Source organism: Talpa europaea (genome assembly GCF_964194135.1).
Source record: "Talpa europaea genome assembly, chromosome: 5".
NCBI lineage: Eukaryota > Metazoa > Chordata > Mammalia > Eulipotyphla > Talpidae > Talpa > Talpa europaea.
Genome location: NC_140071.1, coordinates 16,587,059 through 16,608,644, shown reverse-complemented (window position 1 = coordinate 16,608,644; position 21,586 = coordinate 16,587,059). Strand labels below are relative to the sequence as shown.

The 21,586-nt window shown below is 47.1% G+C and overlaps 1 protein-coding gene across 1 annotated transcript; it reads right to left on the bottom strand.

Annotated features, from left to right (window-relative positions):
* Positions 1–5,807: 5,807 nt before the first annotated feature.
* On the bottom strand, positions 5,808–7,184 carry RXFP3 (relaxin family peptide receptor 3; the record flags this gene model as incomplete). Its single annotated transcript, XM_084234143.1, has 1 exon — positions 5,808–7,184. The coding sequence occupies one exon, from the start codon at positions 7,182–7,184 to the stop codon at positions 5,808–5,810; it is 1,377 nt and encodes a 458-aa protein (XP_084090269.1).
* Between the last annotated feature and the right edge of the window lie 14,402 nt (positions 7,185–21,586).

The following is a 21,586-nucleotide window of genomic DNA, read 5'->3' as shown; positions in this document are numbered from 1 at the left end:
ATTGATAAAGAAAATCTTTCAAAACAGCAGCCTCTTATTTCTCCTATGATCTTCTCCATGCTAAGCTATTTCTCTCGAGCCATTCAACTGCTTTCAACTGCTTCTCACATGATGAGGATTTTAACAGGTTTTGATAGGCAGATAGAAAGACCGGGAGCTTTGGAGCTGGGCTGCTTTGGATCCTGGCTTTGCAGCTCCCCAGCAAACTACTGAGCTGCCTCAAATCCTACTTGCTTATCCACATATTGGGGGCAATTAAGTATTCCTGGCTCAGAGAGTTGTGGCCACTAATAATAAGCAGCAATTAAAAGTGTACTTGCCACTATTTTGAATGTTTTCCCTGATCTGGGGAGGGATGCTGTTACTGAAAATCCATTTAATAGATGAGGAAACTGAGGCAGAGACCTCATATAACTTTTCTGAAGCAACACAACCTGTACGTGGCAGCACTGGGCTTTGAACCCAGCACTTTGGCCCTGTTGTTTCCACTAAGGACAGCATTTAGCCTGCAGGCTGGCAAGAGGTTGGTCCTGGATCAAAGATAATTGTTGCTACATCCTGTTCCTCCGCGAGATCACTCCCCTGTCCTTTTTAAATGTTAATCCGCACAGCTTCAAAGGTGCCTGAAGCACTGCTTTGGGCTGTTGCTTTTGTGTTTTTGCTTACTTGCCGTGCATGAGAATGCCAGGTTAGATAACACGGCCTGGGGGTCCTCCAGTGTCAGCTCTGGGGGTGGTGGTGAGAGGAAGGCTGCTCTGGGAGTTCTTTGAAAGGCTTTAGTCCTTCCCTTCCACACAACTTGGGTGTCTAAGAGTCTCAGGCCCCCTCCCAACATTTGTAGACCAAGAATACTAATAGAGCCCATCTTGTTTTCTTCTCCTCTCACGCTTAGCTCCATCCAGAACCTTTGGCTTATGTCAGTCTTTGGCTCTTGTCATTTCATCCTGTCTACTGCTCAGGGTCCCACCTGCAGAACACACAGCTCCCTTCTCCCCCACCAGGCGCTCCAGGGGCTGCTACTTCATCCCATGTCCTCTAGGTCCCCGATTCTTTCCAGATTGGGGTGGGGGGGCATCTTCTCGGACTAGAGCATGTGATTGCTGCACATTCCTCATTTAACCTCTGACTTGCTCTCCTCTGCTCCACAGTTTCCCACTTTCTGAGCCTTCTCACCACCAGGACCACCTTCACTCAACTGCTCTGTTCACTCCCAAATGAAAATCTCATTCCTCTGGGGAGTCACGTGCAAAACAGCTACATCTTCCCCAGGGCACAGGCACCCAAATTCTTGATAGGAATCCTGTGGGAGAAAGAGAACCACGCTGCTTTGCTTCCCACCCCCACCCCTTTGTGCTGCTCACACTCCCGACCACAGAGGCTGAAACTGCATTTCCTCACTTCAAATGTCCTCTCCAAGCCCCCACTCTCTGTCTAAATTAACATTTCTGCCCAGGTAAATTGTACTCACACATTTTGGCTCATCTCACATTTGATCTTAACCAGAAAGGCGCTGAACCTTCAGCAGATTCAAGCTGTTCATTTCTGAATCCCCAGAGCACTTGCTTTCAGCTCCACTGTATAACAGGCTGGTCCCCAGGGGACGGGGCAGTTCCAGGCTCCCTGCCCCACCCAAGAAGGGGTGGAGCTGAGAGGGAGGTGGAAAAGCTGGAGAAAAAAAGAGAAAGAAGGGAGGAAGCAAGAAGGATACCTGGAGAAGGGGAGAGGAGCCGAGAGACTTGTGAAGAAGCTGTGCTTGCTTCGAGGCCTTGGACCTGTACCAGGGACTTGGGGGACATGGAAGGAGACACTTGAAACAGACAGGAGAGACCTGCGGGAGGTTAACAATGGCAGCACTGATCTTGATTTTGCTCTTTTCCTTCCAGACTTTCCTGGCCCCTTCCGTCCCTTTCCTATGGGTCCCCACCAGAAGGTGCCTTAGACTCGTGGCAGGATTTTGGGCCTGGGTAGCCCCGCTTTGGGCCAACCTTGTTTGGCTGGGCACTTACGCACCAAGGTGATACCGGAATTGTCAGGCCTAGTCTCCCAGCCAGGAACGGATCCCAGGCTGCAGGGCAGCGCTGAGCCCCAGCCGCTAGACCCCCACGGGTTGGTGTCTCACGAAGCCGCAGCAGGAACTTCGCAGACGCTCAGGCAAGCAAGCGAGAAGAGGCAGGTTTGTTTATAGAAAGAAAAAGTTTATTGAGGAGAAAAAGAGCAGAAATAAAGTGGGACTCCCAGGCCAGGGAACCAGGCCTGGGAGGGGCAAGGAAGCCAAAGTGGAGTCGTGTCTTAGGGAATATATACCTTTTTTTCCCTCATTATTTTAAAGCTGCCCCAGTCTCTTTGTGATTGGTTAGTTCTCGGCTGTCTCACTTAATTTGCTACTGAGTGCAGGATCTTTACATTTCTTATCTAACAGCTTTTTATTTTCCCATTTGTTGCATCTTTAAATTTATGGCCCAGTCTTCTGGATGGGCATCCCTGCATTGAAGTTAAACAGCTGCCCTTCTAATGTGACCATAAATTAAACCACTCTCCATTTCTCCAATCTCCGCCTCCCTTTACCACCTGAAGGAAACCAGGACCAGCGTTAACAATGTTGTCCTTGGTCCTGGCATGTTTGTTTTTCCTAATGGAATGGGTTACTTTCCCTTGCTTGTCCTTATCTCTGAAGCCTCCCTAAATTTTTCAGAGGTCCCCTCCTGCACTATCCCTAAAACTGCCTAATAACCCTAGCTTGCCCTGTCTCAAAGGGATATGTAACTTTCGTTGCTTGATTTGGAAACTATTTCCTCTCTTCTTTCTCTTCTCTTTGTTGCACACTCATTCCATTAAAGTTTCATTCCATGAAAGGCCTTACACATTAGAGAATGTTTTGTCTTGATGTGGCAGATGGAAGGACCTATTTAGAGCGGGCAGGCTTGGGGGTGCTGGTGTGCCCCTCACCCTGCCTGGTAACAGATTGACCACCCTGTTACACTATGACATGCAACTCATGTCCCATGACTTATCTGCCCCGTGTACACAGCTGTGTGTCCTTCTAACATGGAAGTCAGGAACGCGTCTGGTTTATGTGCATGATCACAGCATCCAGTGCAAGGCCTGACTGTAAGCATTCAAAAAATAAATGGTTGATTTCAACACATTTTTGCCATTTTCTGATTGATTCTTTTGTCCTTGCAGTAGATGTTACTAATGCTTGTTGTTTCCTCTAGTCATCTCAGAAGCCTGGACCACTCACAATATTTTCTGTCAAAATTGAAATGACAAGTTATTTAGCAAAGAGGATCTCTCAGTAAGTCTAACAAGAATGTTAGACTCGGGTTTACCAATATGCTGCTATTTGTTCTTTCTGGGTGTTTCTTTTTTTATTTATTTTGTATTTCAGAGACTGGAGGGGGGTAACATTTCAATCTTTATTAATGCAGTTGCTGTTTCATATCCATATCAATAAGTTTTTTTCCCCAAAGACAATAAAAGACTAATTTAACTGATTTAGAACAAAAGCATTATTCTATTTTCTTAAAAAAAAAAAAAAACCACCAACTTCTCAAGACTGCTCTGGATTGAGGAAGCCAGGCACTTCTTGCTTTTGTGACAAGGCGTGAGTGTTTCGTGACGGTGCTGTGTTCCAGAAGGCAGGCTAGGAGATGCTGGGCTCTTGATCTCACCATTTGAGTCTTAACTCTCAGGTAGAACAGGACACTTTCAACAAGATTACAGAACAACTTATAGTCCATGATGCCACTTAAACAGACATGTTTTTATAATGATTATTTTATTAAAACAACCACACCCATGGGTGCCTGCACGGCCAGATTCCTGACCCCACACTAGGAAGCCAGAGGGAACAGTTGCACTTCTGCCCAAGCTGGTGGATGGATGGGCGGGTAGATATTTAATCCCAGTTCTCCTAGCAGCCTCGGGAAAGGACTGTGATGGAGCAGGGTTGTCACTGGAACTGAGTCATGCTTCAGGGATGGTCCTGTCACTGGGGATTAAGGGACACCTCCTCATGCAGGCTCAAGCACAAATCACTCTTTAGAAAAATGGAGCTTGGTTATGGTGGTGTCCTGTGGGAATTCTGACTCTCCACCTTCCTTCCTCCATATATCAAGCAATAAAGAACCCCATACCTTGTGGGGTAGGAACAAGACCGTAAGAGGGAGATCCCACATCTCTGAAGCACAAACAACACTGTAAACCGATGTGAGCTCAATCAATAAAAAAGAACTCTACCCCTGAAATTCTGGCGATTCCCCCAGAAGCGGGTCTCCCTACTCTCTTGCCTTTAGGGCAGATTGTCCTTGAGTCTTGTATACCCTTCCCCACCCTGCAGCACCTCTTAAAAGAGCAGACTCCAGCTTCGAGGAATGTGGTTTTCAGGATGCCCCCCCCCCTTTTCTTTTAATCTTCCTTGTAAGTCTACAAAAAACAGGGTGGGGGGCAATCTCCCCTCCACGCTGGTTTTGAAGCACAATCAACCAGCAGCCCTGTCCCCACAATGTTCCTGTTAGGGGGAAAAGGATGTCCCAAAGCTAATTCCATACAGGCTTTGTGGACTCCACCCCCACCCCAGGCCAAAGCCAAAGACACTGGGAACTCCAAATCCCATCACCACCCAAGGGAAGGTGGCTGGGTCCTGAGGGTGGGGTTAAGCAGCCAGTCCCTTTAAAGCGCGCGGGTGAGGACCCACAGCCAGGAACCCGTTCAATATCGGGGCTGTCCTATAACATTCCCACTCCTGGCAGCTGTCTCCTCATGTTGTAGAGCAACCCCCACAAAGCCTGTATGGGATTAACTCAGGACATCATTTCCCCCTAACACTCAGACCTGTTGTAGTTAATCCTGGGCGCGTCTCACCTGCTGCGCAGAACTGAGCACACATTTCTCCAGATACCCACACCCTCGCGCGGAAACCGGGGCGCCCCGGCTTCCAGCGCACCCGCCGCTCGGCTTCCTGCCAGGAGCGCGGGATCCCTTCTCCTTTCGGGGCAGTAGTTCGGGGAGGTCCTTCTGCGCAGCGGGAGTCGCTCTCGGTGCCGCAGCCGAGCGTTTTGCGCGCGGCGCCTGGTGCGCGCCAGGCCGCGCCAGAGCCGGGGGCGGGCGCCGGGTGTGCCCGCCAGCTCCTTCCAGCTGCCGCAGGGTACAACGGCCCGGAGAGAGGTGCCTTTTCGCGGTGCATCTCTCTGACCGCGGGCCGTGGCTGATTCCTTTTTCCCAACTCAGAGGAAGTTTCTTGTATCCAAACTAGGACCCGGCAGCCGCGCGCCAGCAGCCTCGCCTGCCCAGGCGCAAAAGAAAGGCTTTGTGGGCAGCTCCCCCGACCCATGCACCTCAAGGACGTTTGCAAGGGGTCCATAAAGGTCGCTGGAATAAATGCTTTCGATTGTCTGCTCACCGTTTCACTGAGCCCCAATCCCTCACGCCCCCATTTCTGCACTCCTAGTGCCTCTCTCTTCTGGGAGCCGCCGCGCCGCCCAGAGTTGTTAGCCTGGAGAGAGGAGTGGGTAGGTGTGCGGGGGAGGGGGGCAGACGCTGGCGCCCTGGCCTAAGGAGACTGATCTCGGCACCTTTGCCAACTGGCTGTTCTCCTTGGCTTCGCAGTCTCCCCTCTCTGGAAACGGCCCCCTGGCCTTTTTCAAGCTCAACACTGCGCTTCACCCCATCCTCCCCGGCCCCCACTACTTCTAGATCCTGCTCCCCTCCCCTCTCGCCCCATCCTAAATTCACTCACTGTCTGTTCCTTTTCTTAGACCAGGGAAGGCCACTTTGCACCGACCGCCCACCGGGGGCGGCATCTTGCTTCAGTAAGCAGAGCTGCTGGGCAGGAGGTCGTAGCGCCCCCCACTGTAGACCACCACCCCAGGCGGGTAGTAGAGCTGCTCAGGCTCCGGGGCGGGATGGAGCGGTGCCAGGGCCTGCAGTCCCTGATCCTCTGGCTCGGGCTTGGTGGTCGCGGTGAAGGGGCGCATGCTGGTGAGCGAAGGCGACGCGATGCGCCACAGCAGGTTCTTGAGCGCTTTCCGGAATTCTCGGCGCACGAGGCAGTAGAGGATGGGGTTGAGGCAGCTGTTGGAGTGAGCCAAGCAGACGCTCACCGGGAACGCGTATACCTGGCACAGGAAGTATTCTTGGCTGAAGGGCACCGCGTTGAGCTTAATGAGGATGCTCCAGGTGGTGAGCGCCTGGTTGGGCAGCCAACACAGGAAGAAAGATAACACCACGATGGTCACCGATTTGGTGACCTTGGCCCTTCTCCGGGCGCCCGCTCCCGTCAGGCCTCCCCCAGTGGCCAGTCCCACTCCGTCGGTCCCGGCCACTCGGTGGTCAGAGATGAAGCGCACCAGGAGCAGATAGCAAAGGCTGATGATGCCCAGAGGCAGCACGAAGCCTAGCAACACCTTCTGCAAGTGGTAAAGGCCCAGCCAGAACTGCCTGTCGCCTCCCAGCAACTTGTCAGGGAAGCGCACCAGGCACAGCTCTTCACCCATCACCTTGATGGTGGTGGAGAAGATGGCATTGGGGAGCGAGGCCAGCGCGGCTGAAGCCCAGATCAGTATGCACAGTGTTCTGGCCGAGAAGCAGCAACTGTCCGCCAGGCTCAGGCCGCAGCAGCAGCCCAGATTGCGCCCTCGGGTCCGGTGGCTCTTAAGAGCCGAGGCCACCGAGTGGTAGCGCGCCACGCTCATGGAGGTGAGGAAGAAGACGCTGGCGTACATGTTCATGGAAGTCACCACGGATACAATCTTACACATGGCCTTGCCGAAGGGCCATTTGAAGTCCAGAGCGTTCTCCACCGCCCAAAAAGGCAAGGTGAGCACGAACTGAAAGTCCGTCAACGCCAGGTTGGTGACGAAGAGGTTGATGGAGGACTTGCGCCAGCCCTGCTTGCTCTTCATCAGGTAGAGCACCAGCAGGTTGCCTGCCAGCCCCAGCGCGCAAACCACCCAGTACACCACGCTGATGAGGATCCGCACCCGCGCCTCGGGGTCCGCGCCCTCTGCCCCGCCGCTGCCCGGGGGGTGCCCCGGCGCCGCACCGTCAGGCAACTCCAGCCCCAGCTCCCACCACAAGTCCTGGAGCTGCAGCGACGCGTTGCCGCTGGTGTTGGCCGCCTGCAGAAGGTCCGGGATCAGACCTAAGAGTTCCGTGAGCTCGTCCCCGTCGGCCGCCTTGTTCATGGTGGCTGGCTGGCTGCAGGGACACCTGGGCGCACAGTGCGTCTAGGTCATGTTCCGGGGACAAGATCTAAAAAGTCCAGCTTGGCCGGCGTTCCCACCCGGGCGAGGGCGCAGGGTTTCGCGAGAGCCACCGAGGAGGGAGCCTAGCAACCGGATGCCAAGCGCTTCGGCGAGGGGAGCTCCGCGTCTGCTCGGAGGGGAGTTGGGGAAGAGCAGGCGCGCAGCTCCTGGAGGGAGGTCGGCGCCCAAGAGTTCCCACGATCCGGTCAGAGACTGCGGGGTCCCCGCTGCCAGACTGAGATCCCGCCCCGAGTTTCCCGCCGTCACGTGGGCAGGACCCGCCAGGTCGCTCAGGAACGCAGTTGGGGGCCCGCTCCTCTTCCAGATAAATACCTTTTGCTGTTGTCCTCTGCTGCGGCTTGGGAGAGGGCTGCGTTCCTTGAGGGAATTCTGGCTGCCGCCGTCCGCCTGTCTGGAGGTGTGTCCATGTCGCCCTCGCTGCTTCGCCTCTCAGCTCCTCCGCTGCTGTCAGCTCCCTAGGAGCTGGCCGCGGGTTCAAGCCCAGTTACAGTCGCACCCGCAAAGCCGAGCGCGCGGGCGCCCCAGGAGCAGGCGCGCCCGCGCGGGGAGAGGGCGCTTTCCGCGGTGCTGAACTTCGCCGCGCCCGCCTCGGAGCACAGGGAGAGGCTGGCGGCTGGGGGATCCTCCACTAACGCCCCTTTCCCTTAGCGACGTTTCTGAAGGAAAGACTCTATTTCTTACGTTGCAAGAGAATATCAGCTTTGATTGGCGATCCACTTTTCTTTTCTTTTTTTTTTTAGATTTATTTATGCATATAAGAGCTGGGGTACAGACTAGAGATGCGGGGGGTGAGAGGATTCACCGGAGACAGAGTGGGGAGCAGAACAGGCGGAATGACTGAAGTACACTGCTGAGGGGAGTGGCGGGCAAGACAAGAGAGGTCTGCTGCGCCATGTGGGTAGCTCCCTGGCCGGCCGGGGATCGAACTGGTGCTGCAGAGGCTGCTGATTGCTTCATAGTGCATAAGTAAATAAATCTTAAAAAAAATAAAAAAAACAAACATAAGGATTAGATTTTTTTTTTTGTTCACATCCCCTTTGTCTTTGAGGTTGTCCCATCGAATGGAGTATAGTTCTTAAAATGTGCCATTGAGGGCCTCCCCGGTGGTGCAGCCGGTTGAGCGCAGCGCTGTGAAGCTGTCTGCAGTCTCTGCAGCGCCGGTTCAATTCCCGGCTGGCCAGAGAGAGTCCCACATGGCGCAGCAGACCTCTCCTGTCTCCCCTGCTGCTCTCCTCAGCAGTGTACTTCGGTCCGTCTTCCTGTTCTGTTCCCTGCTCTGGCTCTGGTGAATCCTCTCACCCCCACACCACTGGCCTATACCCCAGTTCTCGTATAAAAAAAAAATAAAAAAACAAATCCTTAAAAATTTTTTTAAAAAATTGTGCGATTGTGACCACTTTTCTTTTTAAAAGTAATGACAGTGAACTCTTTTCATGCCCATATCCTAAATCAGATAATGGGCTTTTATTGGATACACACACAAAACTCCACTTCTCCTTATGTAATTCCCTGGCCAGTTTAATTGGTGTCTGTGATTGTCAGAAATTTCAAAGCAGGGGCCTGCCTGGTGGCCTAGCACTATCACTGCTATGGCCTGACTTTGATCCCCAGCCAGACCAGGGCCAGGGAGCAACCCACATGGCGCAGCAGACCTCTCCTGACTCACCTGCTGCTCCCCTCAGCAGTGTACAGTGTATTTCAGTCAGTCTGCTTGTTCTGTTCCCCACTCTGTCTCTGGTGAATCCTCTCACCTCCCCCACCTCTAGCCTACACCTCAGTTTTTCTATGCATAAATAAATAAATCTTTTAAAAAAATTTCAAAGCACATAGCAGAAATCCGGGTTTAAATGTTACCCTTTGCTTTGGTGTATTTTGAGAACTAAAGATAAGCAGAACATATAATCGGTGAGTCACCTTCTCAGACATTAGATACCAACCTGTTCAGCACTCAGCCCCAAACTCTTCAATAAATTATTTACTCACATACACTCTATGCTCTCTTTACCTTGATACAGTTGGATTAAAGATTCCATAGGGGTTGTTTTGATCTCCAGCTTCCTCCAATTTTCATTGCTATTATAATCAGAACTCTTTATCAGGTGTTTTTCAGACCAATACAAACAAATTCTAAGGAATCTTCCCCTTGCCTTGGGCAAGAGGAACCAGCGTAAACCATTTGAATTACTTCTCAAACTTCGGTTTATTTAAATGGGGGTTCAACTTTTTTTTTAGGATGGACTTAAGAAATTCCACATTTTTTCCTCACTGGCATTAAATTAAAATAAAAATATCTTAAGTGTAATTGTTCTCTCTCCTAGGGTAAAGCAAAGCTTGTGACTTTAGTTAGAGATAAAGAAGATATGATTTTAAAGCAGAGGAGATTATAAAGTAGCATGGTTAAAAAGAAACATGGTATCTAAAACATATGCAAGGAAACAATCTTGATTCCAAAGCCTGTGGTTTCTAAAGAACATGCTTTGCAATAGATGCTGCTCTGCTCACACTGCCCGCCAGAGGTCACCCTGGCTTTAGTCAAAACCAAACTCCAAACTAAACCACCTCCTTTGAAGAGTTTCAGTTTGGATAAACTAAGCGCTGCCCTGATTACTTCTCCCAAGACACAGGTTGTTTCTGTGGACTTTTCTTATTCCTATTTTATTTTGTTTTATTAGTATATATTTTCTTTATTTGGTTTCTCTATTACATACCATATATGAGTGAAACCTTACAGTGTTTGTCTTTCTCCATCTGACTTATTTCTCTAGGTATAATGCCCTCTGGGTTCATCCATCTTGTGACAAGTGACAGGATTTCATCTTTTTAAAATAGCTGAACAGGGCCTCCCCAGTGGCGCAGCGGTTGAGCGCTGGGTTGCGAAGCTGCCCGTGGCCTCTACGGCGCAGGTTCGATCCCCGGCTGCTTCCCGGCCACCAGAGGAGGGTCCCACATGGCGCGCAGACCTCTCCTGCCGCCTGCTGCTCCCCTCAGCAGTGTACTTCGGTCCTTCTGCCTGCTCTGCTCTCCCCTCTGGCTCTGGTGAATTCTCTCACCCTCCTGCGCTTCTGACTGTACCCAGTGCTTGTATAAATAAATAAATAAATCTTAAAAAAAAGAAGAAATAAACCTAACTTGTTAAAAAAATAAATAAATAAAATAGCTGAACAGTGTGCCTGTGTGTGTGTGTGTGTGTGTGTGACATGTTCTTTATCCAATTACCTATTGATAGGCACTTAGGGTGTTTCCAGCTCTTGACTATTGACTATTGCAAATAATACTTTCATAACTGTGTTGATACATATATTTCTTCAAACTAGTGTTTGTATTCTTCAGATGAATGCTCAGACATGGTTCATATCCCTGTTTTAGTAGATCACCTTCAAGCTTACTTTTCACTTTATTTTTCTATCAATTTTTAATCTCTCCTTTGCTTAAAAAAATTAACATGTCAAGCTGCTGTTGAAAAGCAAGGAAAACTATGACATACTCTGGAAGCCTGTTGCTGTCAGGTGCTGATACGTTCACATGATCTACTCCTACTCTGCATATACTCAGCTTCTTTTGCCTTCATTTTTCCAGTCATATCTACCTCATCTGCCCCAAATCACGTATACATATTCAGACTTTATGAAAGCTATTTCTGGAGCTGTTTCAATCCATCTCACATCCACTGGTAACTTACTCTTCGCCAGGCACTGGCATAAGCTGAAAGACAAAGACATAGTATGATGTAAGTCCTCTATTTCTATCCTCTGTGAACTCTTAATCTAGATGAGTGTAAAATTTACTTGTGTCTGGGACCGTAATTTCTGTTTAGTCTCATGTATGACTAAGTTAGCAAGAATGTAGTGATTTATGCCAAATGCCTGGACAATAATTTTAGCTTTCTTTATTTGCCTCCTATTTTTAAGGAGTGAGCAGGTAATGACCAGTTATATTTTGACAGACTGTTACATTTTTAGATATTTTTGTTATCCCAAATCTACCCTATTAATGTTTATGTTTGAATAATCCATAAAGGAAGGATGCAGAGCTTGTTATGTTACATACATAGTTTCTGTGTCTTCCCCCTTCTGCAATGAGATCAGGTTGTGATGGATACCTGGAGGAAAATTCTGTTAGCAACAAAAAGCCCTTTCTCCTTCACAGTGGCAGAAGAAGGGGGATTGAAATCTCCTGGATTGGCATTGTGTCTCTCACTGACTGGCTGGGACCCATTGGTTCTCTTAGGTTACCGAGACCCACTAAGTCTCCCAGGTTACCTGGCCTGCTTTGCCAAAATAAGCTTTGGCCCGTTGCTTTAGCATTGTGTTATTGTGTTGGTGTCATGAATGTTCCATTGTTAACTGGGTTGAGGGCACCTTGACTCCAACCAATTGTTTCTCAGTCAGATTGATAAGTGGACTTAGGGCACCTGGGTTTGGGGGGGGGGGGACCCTCCTGTTCCAACTGATTATTCCTTATCCAGACTGATAAATGATCCTGGGATACCTGGACTTGGGTCTTGGGGGACCCTGTTGCAAACTGACCACCTGTACCCCTTTCCTAACGTCCTCATTTTAGGCAAGTCATTCGAGTAGGCAACAACAACGAACCATCATCAGCCATGCATGAGACCATCCCGGGAGGTGTGAGACATGCTAAGAGCAGGGTGAGTGAGAGTCTCATCATACAGAGCCCAGGAAGAGTAACTAACTTCATTCAGAATCCAATCGGAAGCCCCGGGAGGGATGTCAGTGGGCTGTAGCTGTGGTGGGCCTTTTGCCCATCTCTCCTCAGCACATGCTGTTCCCCTACTTGCCAGTGTGACATTAAATTATCAGCACTTGAGATTCTCTCTCTGTAATGGGGAGGCTGGGAAAAGAAGGACTTTGTTAGAAGACTAAGAGATTTCTTACAGACATGTTGCCTTTTTGAAATCCCGGTGGAGAAGTCAAACAGGCAGTTGGAAATATAGTCACATGGCAGGCAAGGGGGGATTGAACAGACCTTTAATGTCAGAACAGAGGAAGTCACCTGAGAGAGGACACACGGGCAGGTCTGAGTCATCATGAGCACTGCAGAAAAGGTTGGTTTCTGAAGATGCAGTTCCTGTGGCTTTTTAAATGGAGGGTTGTAGGGAAAAAAGGAGTTAAATCAGGCTTTTTGTCGCCCTCCCACTCCAGCCTCTACCACCTGGGGTCTGTCTGTTCTGGCAGCTGGGGTCTTGCATTCCTGCTAGGTTGCAGCACCTGCACTGGGGCAGAGAGGCGTGGGGTACACACACCTGTAATTATGGACACCCAGGCCCAGAGCATGTGTGTGTGCATATGTAAATGCAGACACTTGGGTCTAGAAGGGAGGGATAAAGAAGCAGAGTCACTCAGGCTAAGAGGGTTTAGTTGCTGTCCCTTGCTGGCTGGTCTGTCCCCTGATTCAGCATTAAAGGCCTGTAAAAATCTACTGAGGGCTCCAAAATTCCCTTCTGCCAGAACCTACAATGAAACTACTGTAGGGTAAGTGAAAGAAAAAGTATCAGGCTTTTCTGCCCTCCCACCTTTGGGATTGATGATGAATCCTTGCGGTCCTGAATGCATGCCTGATGGCGGGCACCTGGAGTAGGGTGTGGGCATGCATAAGTGGATACACCTGTGCTGAGAGAGTGGGCTTAGAAGGGCAGCGTCACAGGGACGCCAGCAGGAAGAGCAGAGCAGCAGAGAGAGCAAGAGCGAAAGAGAGGCAGAGACCACCAGAGAATGCCAGAGAGCCCAGAGAGAGTGAAGACTTGCTGTGTACCTGGTAAATCCCAATAAAAGCCTGAAAAGCCACCAAGGGCTCCAGGGCTTCTCCTTACCCCCTCTGCTCGGGGTCATAGAAAACCTGCCCTGTGTCTTCCTGCCCCTTACACCTACCCAGTCTAGGATGGTTGCACAATAAGGAAATTAGCAGGATGAGCATTTTCCTTTAAGTACTTATTTTCATTTTTTATTTTTTAAAGATTTATTTATTTATGCATACAATAACTGGGGTGCAGACCAGAGGTGTGTGTGTGGGGGGAGGGGGTGAGAGGATTCACCAGAGACAGAGTGAGGAACAGAACAGACAGACTGACTGAAATACACTGCTGAGGGGAGCAGCGGGCGAGACAGGAGAGGTCTGCTGCGCCATGTGGGTCACCTCCCTGGCCGGGGATCAAACTCGTGCTGCAGTGGCTGCAGATACCTTCACAGGCTGTGGCCCAACTCCTGCACCACCAGGGAGGCCCAGTACTTATTTTTATATAAGTTCTTAGAGAAAACTAGGACTATCTCCACCAAGCTGATGCAGATAATGAAGACTAATAGAAAATGTTAAAAAGGTAAGTTGAGCATATCTTTACTGAGACCAAGAGCAGGAAGAATATGATAATATAGATGTATAGGAAACAATTCATACAGATGTGTATGAAATACAGAAAATACACTGTCTCTAGGACCTTTCACAGGCTGAGAGAGGCCTGGGCCTCCTCCAATATTTTCCCCATGCTCCTGATACAGACAGATGGATATAGATATAGACAGATTATATAATGACATACAATCCAACTATGCAAAAACTGAATTGAAAAACAATATTGTTATAATTTATATATTTACTTTTAATTTTTAAAAATATTTTTTTACATTATTATTCATTTTTGTACAGTACATGCTTTCTCCTCTCACTCCCTATAAAATTCCCACCACCTGGGTCTCCCGGTGGTGCATCAGGTTGAGTACAGTGCTGTGAAGCTGCCCGCAGCCTCTGCAGCATGGGTTCGATTCCTGGCCGGCCAGGGAGATACCCACATGGTGCGGCAGACTTCTCCTGTCTCACCCACTGCTCTCCTCAGCAGTGCTTTTGGTCTGTCTGCCTGTTCTCCCCACTCTGTCTCTGGTGAATTCCCTCACCCTCCCACGCCTCTGGCCTATTCCCCAGCTATTGTATAAATAAAAAAATAAATCTTTAAAAATACATATGTTTAAAAAAAAATTCCCACAACCAAGTCATCCATGAACCATCACCTCTGTCCCCTGTGCTCTTGTCTTCCCTGTTTTAACCCCTTTTCCTTCCCCTCCCTTGCAGAATGTCTCTAACAGGTTGATATTTTAACACAGAAAAGGCTGAGATAAAACAAAAGCCAAAGTTTGAAGTTCTTTATGATCAAGATCCAAGCCCGTTTCTCCATCCCCCTTACCACCCATTCCTTCTGATGCCAGGGCATCCTTCTAAATCCAAGGAGGGCACATTTCATCTTGTGAGTAGGAATGATAATTTCTCTTCTTCCCTGAAGAAAATAAATCTCTCCCTCCCTCTGCCCTTTAATAAACTTTAGGCTGTAGAAAAAAAGGCCTAATTTGCTCTTGAGCTGAGGCAGTTGTGCCCTGGCCTGGGCTGGGCACTGTCTGGGTGGGTCAGGACATTCCTATGGAAGGAGTTAAATTGAGATCCTTAGGTTGTGAGCCCCAAGATAAGGGGCTGGATAAGTAGTCCTCTATGAAACTTCTCTCAGTGGCTGGAAAAGCTTTGTTAAAACTATTGCTTGAATTTAGGAATAAAAAAAAAAGATCTGAATCCATGCCTAGAGTAGGCATGGATTTGGTGCTGGGAGAGGAAATAGCTGGAAAATAGCTGGCAAGAGTTACGGGACTGTGTACTGTCCCCTGAGTTCCAGTACACCGGTGATAAATTCAAAGCCCACACTACTGGCAGAAGGGACAAACAGCCACTAGGCAGATTTGTGGAAGATGCAAGCATTTGTCCTGGATTCTTGTGGTTTCTTGACAAGAACCTGCCCCTAGGTGTGGATGGATTCTTACAGTCCTCCAGATGGAGCTTAGAAAATGATCTCTGGGTATAGGGATAAAAACTCTGACCTCATTTTGTCATGGTTAGATGTGGTAATCAGGAAGTATGTGCTATTAAAAATGTAACAACATCCATTATATCTAAGAAAGTCTCCCCACTGTGTTTCAAAACAATGAAAAACTGGCCTTCTGATGTGTAGGTACTTATCCTTAAATTAGAGAAGTAATATAGTGATATGTGAAAAGTTGAATAAATACAGACTGGACTTAAAACCTTTTAAGATGGAAGAGGATGTATAAATACTCTAGACTTTCAGTTGAAACCCCACAAGGGATACACGCTAAGGGTAACTTCTATACCCTATTGTCACCAGAAAATATACATTTTCCTCAAGTATAGTTAGAATGTTCACTAAAATATACCAAAGGTTGGGCCAAATTTAAATGTCAACAAATTTTAAAGAATAGAAATCATACAAACATATATTTTAAAGCACAGGAGAATTTAAAAATCACTGAAAGAATGATAACTAGAAGCCCTTAAGTATTTCCAAATTAAGCAACACACTTTTAACAATGAATGAGTCAAAGATTTGACATTTACAAAATGTTATAAAGTAATTACAAATTAGAAGATATTTTAAGGTAAATTATAATTAATTATGACTTATCAAAATTGTCTGATGCAACTAAAGCATTACTTAGTGGAAAATGGATCGCTATATCTGTGTGTTTTTAAAAAGAAGAAAGGTTAAACATCAATAAGCTTCCAACTCCACATATGATAGGAAGATAAATTAGTTTCAATGAAAGATGTTCGGGAATGTTAAAGATAAGACCTGAAAGACAATGGAGGGTCCCCACCATGTCAATTCTAGTTTCTAGACCATAAAGATGTAAGTGGAGGGGTCTCAAGAGAGGACCAGAACAGGTCAAGGTGTAGCTACTCAGGGGGTTCAGAGTACCGAATAACCTAGAGATACAAAACTATATAAACATTTTTTAAAAACTTTACTTTTTTAAAAAAAGATTTATTTTATATATTTATCCATATAACAATTGGGGTGCAGGCCAGAGGTGCAGGGGGGTAAGAGGATTCACCAGAGACAGAGTGGGAAGCCGAACAGGCAGATGTACTGAAATACACTGCTGAGGGGACCAGTGGGTGAGACAGGAGAGGTCTGCTGCACCACGTGGGTCAGCTCCCTGGCTGGGGGTCAAACTCAGGCCACAGTATCTGGTCATAGCTTGATAGTGCTGGGAATTTAACCCCTGAACCATCAGGGAGGCCCTCTAAAACCTCTACTGTTAACTCACTCAGAACAACTGAATATGAATATGAGGTCTTCTCTCCACCAGCTACAACCTCCCTAATGCTGAACACACTAACAATCCCCCGCTGGTCATTTCCCGTATTTTGATAAGCAGTCTCCTTCTCTTTTATTTCTCCACTGTGTTCTCTCTGTCTAAAGAATATTTCTCTCCTATCCCTATTGTCTGACTGGAGAACTACTAATTGTTCTTTAAGGTTCAACTCACACATCATTTCTTCTTTGGAAGAGTTTGTTATTCCTAGGACTTCCTAGACAAAATTCGTCATGGTTTCTGTGCTTCCATATTGTATGCCCTGTTTTTTTTTTTTAAGATTTATTTATGCATAGAAGAATTGGGGTACAGGCCAGAAGTATGGGGGGGGGTGAGAGGATTCACCAGAGACAGAGTGGGAAACAGGACAGGCAGACTGACTGAAATACACTGCTGAGGGGAGCAGCGGGTGAGACAGGAGAGGTCTTCAGAGCCATGTGGGTCTCCTCCCTAGTGGGAGATTGAACTCTTGCTTCAGTGGCTGCGGATAGCTTTATAGTCTGCATCTCAACCCCTTGTGCTACCAGGGAGGCCCCCGTATGTCTTTATTATGGTGTTTATTATTGTTTCAGAGAAACACAACAACAAATACCTCCCCTGCCTCTGAACTAATTATCTCTTGAGAACTATAGTCCATTTCGAATTCATCTTTGTATCCTCAGCAGCTGACATAGTGCCTGGAAAATTACACACAGCTTGAACCCATGAATGAGTCATTAATTCCATTTCTTTACTAACCACTAACATTCAACAAGAAAGCGATTCCCAGCTGGAATACTCTTGTAGTAATCTGTAAACCGTTTCACATGCTTCTCCAGTCCCCCTTTCTACGTCCCACACAATCACAACTTGGGGCTCGCCATGCCCAATGTAGAGGAGCAATATACCTCCTGCCCTTTGTTCTAGTTAAGGGAGCCTTTATAATTGGGGAGAGGACTATGGTTCCCAGTCAAACAGTTAATGGAACTTATTTCACAAGAAGATATTAAAACAAACCTGGATTACTTCACAGTTTCCTGAGGGCAAACAATTGTCAGTTTAATCATTTTTCTAAATCAAATTAAACCTGGTTTCAGGCTTCCTTGACTAAGTTGGAGAGAAATCAAGACTGACTAACTTTAGTGACTTCCTGCTCTTTCTTCTTGGGGTTATACCTCGGAAGAGAGAGCAGGTAGACATCTGGAGAAGACAGGCGGGTCTCTGGCCCACCTCCCATGCTGGCCCAGTGCTGCTCCTGTTACTGTGTCCAGATCTGAGTGGACTAATATTTTTGGGAAGTTCCACAAGCAACTTGGTTCTTTTCATACCAAACTCGAATCTGGAGACCTCCTTTGACTGTTTCAGTGTTATAGGAGACCCATATAGTCATCTTCGCGCTGCAGGTGCATTGAGGTGAGCTCTGAACCCAAACCCCTTTTGAAATCTCCACCCTTCCTCCTATCCTGGGATTCATGATCTTCTGGGGGTCATCACTTCCTTCTTTAATTACTGAAACTCCATTTTTTTTTAACTATTGAGAAATCACTCTCTCATGCTCTCTAAAATAGCAGTTCTCAAAATGTGGTCCCAGTCGGCAGTATCGGCATCACTGGGTTCTCTAGCCCCATCTCTTGTCTATACTGAACCAGAAACTCAACGGCCCAGGCCCAGCAACCTCAGGTTATCAAGAACTCCAGGTGACTGTGATGTATCTAAGTTTGAGAACCACTGTTCTGAAACCAAGACATAACTTTTCCCCACTCCCCACTCTGAAATGCTTAAAAAGAAGAAAGGATTTTATTTTATTAAAGTAATTTTTTAAAAAAGTTTTATTTATTTATTTATACAAGCACTGGGTACAGTCAGAAGTGCAGGAGGGTGAGAGAATTCACCAGAGCCAGAGCAGGGAGCAGAGCAGGCAGACAGATGAAATACACTGCTGAGGGGAGCAGCGGGCAGCAGGAGAGGTCTGCCACGCCATGTGGGACCCTCTCCTGGCGGCCAGGGATTGAACCAGGGCTGCAGAGGCTGTGGGCAGCTTCGCAACCCAGCGCTCAACCACTGCACCACTGGGGAGGCCCAAGAAGAAAGGATTTTAGCTACTCTTCCCCATAAAGAAAATCCAGATAGCAAGACAACAAGGATACGACAGAGGAGGGGGTGTGGATTTGGGGAATGTCTACTTTTCCCTTCTAAGGTTATGAATACCAGTCAGAGAAAAAAAAAATACACAGCAAAATTTCTGTTGCAAAATAACCTGCTGATGCCTATTTCTTCAGCTGTCTCAGGATCTCTTAAGGAGCAGGAAACATTCCATTCTCTGGGTTCCTCCCCTAGGAATGCTGGTTTAATAGGGCTGAAGTGAAATCCAGATGTTCTTTTGTGTGAAGTTCCCCAGGTTATTTTCACATGCAGCTGGGGCTAAAACCCATCACCCCACATCCCTTATTGTTTTGAGGATGACATAGAGACAGATGCTCATCCTTGTGTTAACTTCTTGGCTTGCTTGTGACAATCAAGATGACCCAGAACATCTCGCCATAGGTTCTCTCAGTTGCTTCACCTTCAATCAACAGCTGATATTACTGCTCTTTACTTGCTGACTGAATCCTGATCAGAGGAGCAATTCTACCATTCAACATAGGTCTGATAATTACAAAACCAGTAAGGAGCACTTTTGAACACCAGGCCCAACGCTCTTCCCACTTCTATCACTGCAAGCTACTGTCTTAGACAGAATTTTCTTGTGTAGTTATTAGGTTCCTTTGTTAAAAATCTGTAGTCAGGGCCTCCCTGGTGGCGCAGGCGGTTGAGCACAGCGCTATGAAGCTGTCCGCAGCCTCTGCAGTGCCGGTTCAATCCCTGCCGGCCTCAGAGCAACCCACACGGCATGGCAGACCTCTCCTGTCTCGCCCACTGCTCCCCTCAGAAGTGTATTTCAGTCAGTCTGCCTGTTCTGCTCCCTGCTCTGTCTCTGGTGAATCCTCTCACCATCCCGTGCATCTGGCCTGTACCCTGGCTTAAAAAAAAAAAAATCTGTAGTCCTCCATAGATAGAGGTGGGTAAGAGATGATCTTGTTTCCACCTCCCCACCATCCCTTTATCAGGTTTCAAATAACAAATTATGTCACACATTTATTTGTAAATAAAAATAAAAGAATACTATAACCCATTCTGTAGCCTCAATGAATCTATAATAAGGTTCTCCTGATAAAAATGCAATTATGGGGCCTCCCTGGTGGTGTAAGGGGTTTGACTCAGCACTGTGAATTGGTCCGCAACCTCCACAGCCTCCGCAGCATGAGTTCGATCCCTGGCTGGCCAGGGAGCAGCCTGCATGGCTCAGCAGACCTTTCCTGTCTCGCCCGCTGCTCCCCATCAGCAGTGTATTTTGTCAGTCTGCCTGTTCTGTTCCCCACTCTGGCTTTAGTGAATCCTCTCACCTCTGGCCTGTACCCCAGCTCTTGTATGCATGAATGGATCTTTAAAAAAAAAAAGGCAATAATGTTCTATCAGCAGCATATGGCTAATGAGTTTTGGAGTTAGACTCTAAGAATCATCTAAAACTAAAGACTAGACTATTTATTAATTGGGCCAGTGATGTCATTGAGAAAGATCGACTAGCATCTAGATTCTAAAACATGTTTAAAACTGATATAATTGACACAAAATTTGCACATACTTATGTGTCATGCCCAAAAGTTTCCTCTTGCCCATTGTAATCTTTCCTTCCTACATATTCACTCATTTTGATTTAACTTTTGTCACTATAGATTAGTTTGTTTACTATAATTTTATTTATAAATGGAATCACACAGTGTGTATCCTAGTTTATTTTAGTCTTGTCACCTAGCATTACTTTAAGATGCTAGCATATTGCTCAGTATAGTTTTCTCCTTTTTTTTTTTTTTAGTAGAGGCATGTTTTATTTATTTATTTATTTGTTTGTTTGCTTGTTCGTTTATACATGCACTGGGTACAGTCAGAAGCGCGGGAGGGTGAGAGAATTCACCAGAGCCAGAGTGGGGAGCAGAGCAGGCAGAAGGACCGAAGTACACTGCTGAGGGGAGCAGCGGGCGACAGGAGAGGTCTGCGCGCCATGTGGGACCCTCCTCCAGTGGCCGGGGAGCAGCCGGGGATCGAACCGGCGCCGCAGAGGCCGCGGACAGCTTCGCAACCCAGCGCTCAACCGCTGCGCCACCGGGGAGGCCCTAGTTTTCTCCTTTTTATGACTAAATATTATTCTATAGTAAACATCCAGCTATGATGTATTTGAATTGTTGTCACTTTTTAGCATTCTAAATGAAACTGCTATAAATGTGTGTACATATGCTTTCATGCCAAGGAGTGAAGTGACTAGGTCATGGGGTAGGTGTATATTTAAATTTTTAAGAAGATAGCAAGTTGCTTTTAAAAGCGGTTTTACCAGGCTTCCCTGGTGGCACAGGGGTTAAGACGCAACCTATGAAGCTATCTGCAGCCACTGCAGCACGAGTTTGATCCCCGGCCAGGGAGATACCCACATGGCACAGTAGACCTCTACTGACTTGCCCGCTGCTCCCCAGCAGTGTATTTCAGTCAATCTGCCTGTTCTGTTCCCCATCTGCTTCTGGTGAATCCTCTCACCCCCCCCCACACTTCTGGCCTGTACCCCAGTTCTTGTATGCATAAATAAATCTTTTAAAAAAAAAGTTTTACCAATTTACATTCCCAAAAGCAGTGTATGAGAGTGCAGTTCCTTTACAGCAATATGCCAATATTTGATGTAGTCAGCCTTTTAAATTTTAGACATTCTACTGTATAGTGATATATCATAGTTAATTTGCATTTCCATAATGACTAATGATATTCGCCATCTTTTCATGTGGTTATTTACCCATATATCATTTTTGGCAAAGTGTCCATTTAAATATTTTGCCCATTTTTATTGGTTTATCTTATTGAGTTGTCAAAGATCTTTATATAATAAAAGTACATGTCATTCTTTAGATACATAGTTTGCAAATATTTTCTCTTTGACTAACTTTGTTATGAATGCTATAGTATCTCTTTAAAGATCAATAGTTCTTCACTAGTTACAAGGGATATATATGCACTCCTATGTTCATTGTAGCACTGTTAACATAGCCAAATTATGGGAAGAACCTATGTGCCCACAGAAAGATGAGTGGATTA